At 42.6% G+C, this 10,767-nt stretch overlaps 1 protein-coding gene across 12 annotated transcripts in view; it reads left to right on the top strand.

Moving 5' to 3' along the window:
* MEF2A (myocyte enhancer factor 2A) overlaps positions 1-4,039 on the top strand; it is a 149,492-nt gene extending 145,453 nt beyond the window's left edge. For all 12 annotated transcript variants that reach the window (XM_019010938.4, XM_019010939.4, XM_004056817.5 and 9 more), the window contains one exon: positions 25-4,039. In XM_019010938.4, coding sequence (XP_018866483.1) covers positions 25-397 — 373 coding nt within the window. In that variant the 3' untranslated portion in view covers positions 398-4,039. The remainder of the gene's footprint in view (positions 1-24) is intronic.
* Positions 4,040-10,767: the final 6,728 nt, after the last annotated feature.

The following is a 10,767-nucleotide window of genomic DNA, read 5'->3' on the forward strand; positions in this document are numbered from 1 at the left end:
GACCTCTCTCTTTTTTTCCTTCAGTGCTGGAGGGCAGTTATCTCAGGGTTCCAATTTATCCATTAATACCAACCAAAACATCAACATCAAGTCCGAACCGATTTCACCTCCTCGGGATCGTATGACCCCATCGGGCTTCCAGCAGCAGCAGCAGCAGCAGCAGCAGCCGCCGCCGCCGCCACCGCAGCCACAACCCCCGCAGCCCCAGCCCCGACAGGAAATGGGGCGCTCCCCTGTGGACAGTCTGAGCAGCTCTAGTAGCTCCTATGATGGCAGTGATCGGGAGGATCCACGGGGCGACTTCCATTCTCCAATTGTGCTTGGCCGACCCCCAAACACTGAGGACAGAGAAAGCCCTTCTGTAAAGCGAATGAGGATGGACGCGTGGGTGACCTAAGGCTTCCAAGCTGATGTTTGTACTTTTGTGTTACTGCAGTGACCTGCCCTACATATCTAAATCGGTAAATAAGGACATGAGTTAAATATATTTATATGTACATACATATATATATCCCTTTACATATATATGTATGTGGGTGTGAGTGTGTGTGTATGTGTGGGTGTGTGTTACATACACAGAATCAGGCACTTACCTGCAAACTCCTTGTAGGTCTGCAGATGTGTGTCCCATGGCAGACAAAGCACCCTGTAGGCACAGACAAGTCTGGCACTTCCTTGGACTACTTGTTTCATAAAGATAACCAGTTTTTGCAGAGAAACGTGTACCCATATATAATTCTTCCACACTAGCTTGCAGAAACCTAGAGGGCCCCCTACTTGTTTTATTTAACTGTGCGGTGACTGTAGTTACTTAAGAGAAAATGCTTTGTAGAACAGAGCAGTAGAAAAGCAGGAACCAAGAAAGCAATACTGTACATAAAATGTCATTTATATTTTCCAACCTGGCATGGGTGTCTGTTGCAAAGGGGTGCATGGGAAAGGGCTGTTGATATTAAAAACAAACAAAACAAAAAAGCCCCACACATAACTGTTTTGCACGTGCAAAAATGTATTGGGTCAAGAAGTGATCTGTAGCTAATAAAGAAAGAGAATAGAAAACACGCATGAGATATTCAGAAAATACTAGCCTAGAAATATAGAGCATTAACAAAGTAAAATTAATATATTAAGTTATAATTGGAATATGTCAGAAGTTTCTTTTTACATTCATATCTTAAAAATTAAAGAAACTGATTTTAGCTCATGTATATTTTATATGAAAGAAAACACCCTTATGAATTGATGACTATATATAAAATTATATTCACTACTTTTGAACACATTCTGCTATGAATTATTTATATAAGCCAAAGCTATATGTTGTAACTTTTTTTTAGAGAATAGCTTTATCTTGGTTTAACTTTTTAGTTTTATTTTAAGAGGGGAAAACAAAAATATCTTGCAAGCAGAACCTTGGAAAAAAAAAGCCATGAACACTTATTCTAAATGTAAATTAAAAGTTGAGCCAAACTCTTTGTGTATATAGCATCTTAAATATATTATCACCTTTGATGTAAGTACCTATGTATTGTATGGTCACCAGATTAAAAAGTATATTTTTGTGGATTGCCGCCAATTTGGGGGGAAAAGGCGAGGTCCTTTATTAAGTATTCACTGTTTAATATTTACTATTTTGTTAAATATACTGTACTTTGGATTTTAATTATTAGCCCAGTTTTTTCAGAGGATTGTATAAAGGGGTTTCTCCCCTCACTGGTGGTGAATGTGTGATGTTACATTGTAATCTTTGTGCTGTATGGGTTGAGCATCATTATATATTTTGTATGTGTACATAAATAGCAAAGTGGCAAAAAAAATTGGTGTTAAGTTCATCCTGCATAAGTATAAAATGTGTTGTAACAGATTTTATAAGGCATTATTTAAAACTTGCCTTTTGTGAGGAAAAAATGTAGTAGAAAAAGCTGACCTAATTTAATTAATATTAGAGAAAATGGCAAAATAGTAGATGAGCACAAAGGTTTTATAAGTGGTAAATGATTAGGGGAAAATACTCGTGGGGAAAGGGATCTTTTTTCCTTGACCCTCTGAAAACAGAACGATGCAGCTGGTTACAAAATCCTACCGTTATCAGCTCTTCTGCACATTGCAGTGATGCTTTGGTATGCGGGGAGAAATGCTCTTAGGGTGCCGGTCCTTGGCATGACTCTTGCCATTCTAATTGGAATTAGTGCCACCCTCAGCTTGGATTTTGAACAAGGCCTTATTCTTTCAGGAAGACAACTAATGGATGATAGCAAGTTCATCCACTTACTGGGCTTGTGCCATGAGCAAAATTCAAAGTCCTGTATATCTTTCATTGTAGATTTTTAAATACTCCTTTTCCTAAAAAACTCAAGGGTTTAAAAATTGCTATTTTATATTTTAAATGATATTGAGCAGCTACCTACAATTTCTATATACATTTTGTTCCCCCCCACCACCACCACCACCCCCAAATTACGTTCCTTTTGACATTTTCCTCATCTGCTGTTTGTGACAAGTCATCAGCCAGATTTCCTGACTGACACATAGGTATGATCAGTGCAGGAGAGACCTGCGCACCACAGGCTGCAAACTGGAGGTTCTGTTCTCATGGCAGTTTGGGCAGTAACTTTTGAGAGAGGCCAAAAAAAGGAGGATGACATGCTGTCTCCTCTCTTCAGTATAGACATTTGGCTCTTATTCAGAAAGGATTTTTCTTTAAAAATGTACTTACTTTACTGAACTACTTACAGGCACATTTCTTCATAAGGCCACACCTAATCCAAACAAGACAGTCTCCCAACACTGAAGTTCCAAAATAATCCTTACCACTTTGTAAACCATTTATAGCTTTGAAAGTGTTAAGTGATTCCTTCGTTATTATTTATGCATGTTCATGAACTTCTGCTGTACATTGGAATAGGAGTTAACACATTCACATTTACTGTCTATTTTCTTGTGTGCCTTATGAGATGGCTTTTCTGACTGTATCTCAATAGTCTTTCTTTCTATGCAGGTTTATAATCAGTACAACTACTGTTTTCTAAAATACTACTACTCAAGGCTCGGAGTTTGTATTTAAATTACACTGACCAAGTAACAATGTATTCCATTTCAGGAACTGAATATCTGACTGTTAACCTTTTTCCCATACGTCCAGTGTGGCATGGAGCATATGGACTTGACAGACATCTCTCACCCAGACGCCCATGTGTGAACACACCCACATCCACATCTCTGGGTGGAAACCAGCCTAGAGTGCGGACGACGCTAATGGTGTTGCTTTAGAACCGTCTTTTCTTACCCTTTTAGACTCGTGTTTTGTATGAGACACCATTGCAAGAAAATTTTATCCCTCCAGAAGTATTTTATTACTAAAAAACAAAAGCAAAAAAAGCTTAAATTGCACTGGTTAAAGTACAGTTTCCAACAGCTGTCCTTCCTCAGTACTCTAATCGCTACCCCACTGCGAGTGGAAGTCACCGTTGTGTGTACACAGGTGGTCCCAATCAAAACTCCATCTTTTGAGCCCAATTATGTCCATTGTGTTATAGACTAAATCAGGGGTTTGTTCTACAAGAACAATACATGTTTTACCCTTTCCTTTAACTAGAAGGATAACTAGTAATGCATCAACATAATTTCTGTATTAACCATCATGCGCACAAGAAATACATAGTAAATAAGGAAGCTGAAAACTCCTGGCATTGGATCTTAAGCTAGATGATTAGAATGTGAAAAAGATTTTACAAATGTAAAACTTCTATTTCTCTGTAGAAACTTTCTTCACTTTGCTGTGCAAGAAGACACTGCTTTGCTATATTTAAAATGGCTTTTTTAAAAGAGATTTATGTATTTGGTAAATGTTTGTAGTCAACAGTTCACACAAGAAGCTGTACACGGTTTGATCATGTAAAACCGTTTGGCGGCACAAGCTGGACTTTGTTGCCATCCTTGAGATGAACCTTTTAAGAAAAATAAGTTAATCTCAATTTTTCCCTGAATGTGTTGTTTTTCTTCATTATACAATAAATATAATAGTGAACTTTTTATCAAATGGTGAAGACAATGCTAAAGGTTGTTGTAAACTGTTTGTCTCCCGCACTCACTCCAGTAAAGACGGACTGGCTCTTCCTGTGCGTCGAGACTCTGTCATGTTTGCCCGGGGACACAAGGCGCTGGCTTTGCCACCAGGCAGCCCCTTCCCCTAAAGCCCTCTCCTTTTTCATTCCTTTCACGAAGACCTTTTTCACCTGCAGGCCTCTTTCTCTGGGTTGAGACAGGGTCAAGGAAACCGTCCCAACGCCCCCACTGGCCTCCCCCTTGTCGGCTCCCGGGTCATCCCTGCTGGGCAGCCCTGGAGCCCATAGGAAGCAGCGGGCCACGCAGTCCCACCGGGGCCTAATCTGGCTGTTGCATGCACAGTGCTGTGGATGAATGGAATCCATTCGGCCTCCAGTAACTGCTTCTCACAGGAAATACGCCAAAGCGTGTTAGAGGGGGTGGGTATGTTAGAACCATCATTAGATTCTGGGTCTCTCTAAAGTCTAGGGTGTGAAATGATTAGTTTTGCCCACAATACATACATGCTGCTGAGCTAGATGCAGCAGAAGACAGATGTGCTGGCATGAATTGAGTTTTCAAAGCGTCAGGTGTGCGTCCCAGTATGCTGGCAGGCACTTAATGGTCGTCTCCCTTTGTCATAATTCAGCTAGAAAATGCAAAATCTTCAACTTTCAGTAGAAGATGTTCTCTCCCGATGTGCCTTCTAAGCCAGCTCCAGCTAAGCAGATTCCTGGTGTTAAACTGAAAACTAAATTCGTGCGCTGGCTACGGTGGGGCTCTTATTAGCAGGTTTTGAAAGCTGGTTGAGTCCTGTGGCTAAAAATGCTCTAATCACAGCTGCAGCCACTTAAAGTCAATTCATTACATTCTCCTGCTTGGCTCCCTGGGTGCCTTGCTCTAGGCAGTATCCTGTTGTCAGGCCGATTCTGTGGCACCAGCCAAGATGATTTTCAGTCGGAGCCCTGTGCCAGCTGATTGGCTGCAGCCTGCTCCGTCGGTCGTCCGGTGCTCACAAGCAGCCCGAGGACCATTCCCTTGTAAAACTGAGAGGAAGAGGAGTGTTCCCATCTTCCACGGGGCCAGGAGGTTTCAGATTGGGGCTGAAAACACCAGACGTTCCAGGTCAAGTGGGCTTGTGTCCTCATCCCGCAGAAAGTTGCTGAGCCCGGTCTGTGAGAGGTAAGCCCTGATCCCAGCTGTTGCAGGCTTTGAGCTGAGGACGAGCTCTTCCCAGGCAGCCCCAGCCCCAAATGCACATAGCTGGGGTGTAAAGCTTTGGTGCTCCTAATTTCATCAGTCTTGCTTCCCAGAGGACCCAAATTGACAGGGCATCTTACTCAGCTTAGACGCCAGGGCCTACACTCCAGTCACTTTCTTACAGATGCATGATGGGCCTGCTTTCTAGCTAACCAAAGCAAACGCAGCTGTGGAAGAAAGAAATCAGTTGTACTGACTGGTTTCACTACACAGTCCCCCCTTTTTTTACTCTTAGTGTATACACTTCATTTTGAACTCACTTTTGACTTACAGAAAAGTTGGGAAAACAATGTGGTTTCCACATATCCCTCAGCGGGCTTTCCCTAATGCTAACATTTACATAACCATAGTACAAGTATGAGAACCCAGAAATTAATATTGACACAGCATTTTTAACTAAATACCTTACTTGAATCTCCCCATTTTTTCCACTCATGCCTGTTCTAGGATCCAATCCAGGATCCCACATTGCCTTTGTCACTTGTTGCAGCTTTTCTTATATAACCTTTGGCACTTTTGAATACTGATCAGTTATTTTGTCTAATACCGCTCGGTGTGGATGTGTCTAATGTGATGATTGGAAGGAAGTTGTGCATTTTGGCAGGAAAACCACAGAAATGGTATGTCCCTAATGCATCATGGGGTCCATGTTGGTGTCTTATTCCAGGCGATACTGACTTTGATCACTTGGTTCAGTGGTTTTTACAGGGTTTCTTCAATGTAAACAGTTTCTCTCCCTTTGTAATTGATACATATATTGGGGGAGATACCTTGAGACTCTGCAGGGTTATATTTTCACCCACTAATTGTGCAGCGTCTATAGCTGTGGTAGCTGCCTGTTTTCTTCCACATTTATTCATTGGAATTCTGCTGCGAGGAACAGCTGTCCCTTCTCATTTCGTTACTCATTATATCATTGTGGACTCGGATTTTATTTCTCCTGTGGGTTATAGTCCTGTCATTATTTTGCTCCTCCAATTGTTCCAGCTTTGGCCATTAGGAGCTTGATCAGGTGGCCTTCCATGTGAAATCTGAGTCTGTCCACCCCCTTAGCATGTCCTTTCTGGTACCACAGATGCTCCACACTCATCTTGTGTTGTTGAGTCAACCACTTTTTCCACGATTCCTGGTTCCCTTTATTGGAGAATGGTATTTGGAAACCAGATCTGGGCAATAGATGTGCTTATTGCTACCAGGGTATCACCTCTTTCGGACTCTTTCTGCAGATACAACAAGGAAATACATGTAGTTATGCACACACACACACACACACACACACACACACACACACCCATCCATCCATATTCCTAATTACCTAAACATGTCAAAAGCCATGGTTTACGCGAATGCTTTGGATTCATTTGTAACTTCTTTCTCCTGTGGTAGGGAACCCAGCTCTTGTTATCTACAGTCCTTTTACTTATTGTTCAGTTCCAGTGTACACTTATTTTCAGAACTGCCCATACCCGTGTAGGGAACACACATTGACTGACTAGATGAGAGCATTTATGTGGTTTTGTGGTTTTTGCCTTTGGCCTTACACTATCCAGTCAAGACAGTGGTTTCCAGTTACTTGTAGTTCCCAATCCCTTCAGTGTGGTTATCTTACTATTTGTAACATGATTAGCTTCATCTGTTCGTGTTTTATTTCACTTTCGGCACCCTCCCCATCCTAGTTGGTTTTAATGATTTATTCTGAGGGGTGTATGAATAGAATCTGAAACATTACTGTGTTTCTAAGCTATACAAAAAGATGCTCAGAAAAACATTCTCTCTTCACCCCCGCTAGCCTATTCCTATCCCCGCCTCTCTCACCCGCCCCTAGAGACAACTAGTCTCTTTAGTTTCTGGTTTAAGCCTTCCTGTACTTGTACAAATAGGCAGCCTTGCTTTTTTCCACTTAATAGTCTAGCTGGAAATCACTCCATAGAGTGATTAGTTCATAGACGTTTTCATCCATGGTGTGGATGTACCATGGTGCTAGGCGTTTAGGCTGTTCCCAATATTCTGCAGTGGTCAATGAATAGCCCTACACATGCGTATATTTGTATTTTTAAAGATGTATCTTCAGGGTAGATTCCTAGAAGTGGGATTGCTGAGGGAGTTCACCTGTAGTTTTGCAAGGTATCGCCAAATTTGCCTCCAGAGATGTATCAATTTGCATCTCCTCCAGCGGTGGAGGAGGACAGCCTTGCCAACAGAGTGCAGTCCTGTTTCTTATTTTTACCAGCCTGAGAAGTGCATCTCAATGTTGTAATTTGCCTTTCTCTCTTATGAGTGAAATTGAGCATTTTTTTCATATGTTTGAGAACATTTTAATATCTTTCAAGTGTGTGAATTTCTGTTCTTTTTCTCATTTTTCTATTAGATTTTTTATTTTCATCCTCCAACTTGTAAGGGTTATTTTTATATTAGGGATATTGACCCTTTGGTGTGTGTGCTATGAATAACTTTTTTGTGGTACTTTAGTCATGCAAAATCTTATTTTTATGGAGTCAAATTTATCAATCTCATTGCTTATAGATTTTGAGTTACATTTGGAAATATTTCCCGTACACCAAGGTTAGAGAGGAAGTCACCCACGTACTCTTGTTCTAGTATGGTTTCATCTTTTACTTTTAGATTGCTGATGCATTTGGAGTTTGTTCTTGTATGTGGATCTAATTTTATGTGTTTACAAAAGGCTCTCTATGGCCAGGTGGGGTGGCTCACATCTATAATCCCAGCACTTTGGGAGGCTGAGGTGGGAGGATCACTTGAGCCCAGGAATTCCAGACCAGCCGGGCAGCACAGCAAGACCTCCTCTCTACAAAAAGAAAAATACAAAAGTTTCAAGGCTCTCAACTTGTCCCAGTACCATTTATTAGAAAGATCATCTTTACTTCACTGAGTAAAGGGGCTAATTCTAGACTGTTTTCATTCCTCATGACCATAAATTGTAAATGGCTCTCAACACTGCCCAGAGATGCAGCTGCAGCTTCCTGGCACGCCAGCTTCCTCCCTTTGAGACGTAACTATTTTACTGCATCTCCTCTCCTTTCACACCCCCAAGACCACTTCCTTCTCTTCTCAGCTGGTTACTTCCTCTCACATTTTCCATTGAGAAAATAGATGGAATCTGATGAGACCGACCTCACCTTCTCACGTGATATCCAGGAATCTTCCCTCCAGGCACTGTCGAGGGACCTTGGTGCCCTTATCTAAGTCCAAGCCTTCTGTGTTGCATCCTGGGTCTCATCATCTCCTTCTCAAGGTCTTTGCTTCTGTAACTGTCCCCTCTTTCTGGCAGCATCAATTTCTCCCTCCCTCCTAGATCTTTCCTATCAGCATAAAAGCATGCTTTTCTATCACCCGTTTCAAACACAAACCAAAATAGAACAAAACTACCACTGCCCCCTTTGTCTAAGACACTAAGGTTCATGTGAAGATCATGAGATCCCCTCTGGTTTACCTCGGGGTGCTAGACATATTTGATTCTTTTCTATATGTGATACAACCTGAAAAAGATGGGGAAGCATTGACCTGCAGGGATATCAAGGATGAAGACAGGTGCTAAAGTCATCAGTGGAGGAAAGGAAGCGACCAGAAGATCTGTAGATGATGCAACAAGGAAATGGGGCAGGAACTGTGTTCTGACAATACGTGCTTCAAAGAAGCAGGAGGATTTAGGGAGGAGGGAGGAGCAGTGATCTCAAAGTGCCCATAAGGACCCAGGGTGACACTGCCACTGCCTGGATGACTGGTACATGGGCTGTCCTTCCTTTCTAACTACTCAGCTGAGCTAAGACTCTCAGAAACAGGGAGCCTGGCACTTGACAGGGGGAATGCAGTCATGTTGATTGAACTAAGTCAACGACACACCTCCAGAGCAGCTGTCTGTTTCACAGTGCATGGAATTTAGTGGACTCCTTCCTAAGCCTTTCTAAGAAAAATCTGCCCCTTTTGGCTTCCTGTCCCATGATCCAGTCCAGGCTCACAAATTAGAGTCCACTGACAGGCCTGCTCCCCTGGCCCTGCCTCAGAACCAGTCTTGCCCCCTCATGCCACCATTTTGGCTGCCCCTCCCCTGACCCTGGCCTATGATATTCTGTTTCTGGCCATATTAGAATAACAGCAACCAGGTGTATTCTTTCACTTTAAAGAATCCAAGAAAATGTATGAGGCCTTGGACAACGGGCAGTGCAGGAGAGTGATCTCTGAGAGACCAGAAATAAACCAGGTGAAACTGATGAGTGCCCCAGCTCACCGCCTGCAGGGTTTGCAAACCATAGGACAGAGCCAGGTGGTCTTGCCAAGTAGAGGAGATGGAGTTTGGAGTTCAGGGAGTCTGAGGCATCTAGAATTTGTGGGGGCACAGTACTGGGGAGGGGGAAGCTGGACAGAGATTCCCCCAAGTCTTTGGCTGAGTACTGGCCTGTACATGCATGTGAGGAAACCGCAGAGTCAAGGAAAACAGCCAACAGAAAAAAGTAGGCGGGACAATTCCCAGAGCTTACCCAGGGCCAGGAATCATCTGTGTTCCCACCAGATAGATTATTAGGTGACTATTAACTAGGTTATTAATGCTGTGTGTGTTTGGTGGTGAGGCCTCCTAGCGCACACAGCATTCGGAGAATCTTAAAAAGGCATCGCCACAGGAGCAGGACTGAAAAAATCCTCAGAAGGCCTTGCCCCGGGAGCAGGGCCGAACGAGTCCTCACTACATGCTGCTCTACACCTGCCCTAACATAGCAGAAGAGTGAGCCTCAGAAGGACTGAACTGATTCCAAGTAACCATGCCCCAGGACAAAGCACAGACTATTTAAAGGAAGACAACAAAATCCAGCATCCAACAACATAAAATTCACCATGTCTAGCATCCAACAAAAAATTACCACGCATGTAGAAAAACAAGAACATACAATCTATAATGGGAGGCAGATGGAGGGAGAGATCAACAAATGGACCCAGAATGACATAAATGACGGAATTAGCACATAAGGATGTTAAACAGCTATTACAAATACACTCCATGTGTCAGAATATACAAACACAATGATGAAATAGAAGATATTTAAAAGACTCCAACAGAACCTTTAGAGATGAAAAAGACCTGTAGTAAAAGATGCGTTGGGCCAGGCCCAATGGCTCATGCCTCTAATCCCAGCACTTTAGGAGGCTGAGGTGGGCAGATCACTTGAGGTCAGTTTGAGACCAGCCTGGGCAACATGACAAAAACCCATCTCTATTAAAAACACAAAAATCAGCCAGGCATGCTGGTGCATGCCTGTAATCCCAGCTACTTAGAAAACTGAGGCAGGAGATTCGCTTGAACCTGGGAGGCGGAGGTTGCAATGAGCCAAGATCACGCCAGTACACTCCAGCCTGGGTGACAGAGCAAGACTCTGTTTGTTTTTTTTTTTTTTTTTTAAAAAAAAGGACCCACTGAATGGAATTACTATAGATTAGACAGATACTACAAAG

The sequence above is a fragment of the Gorilla gorilla genome, chromosome 16 (genome assembly GCF_029281585.2).
Source record: "Gorilla gorilla gorilla isolate KB3781 chromosome 16, NHGRI_mGorGor1-v2.1_pri, whole genome shotgun sequence".
NCBI classification, from domain to species: Eukaryota; Metazoa; Chordata; class Mammalia; order Primates; family Hominidae; genus Gorilla; species Gorilla gorilla.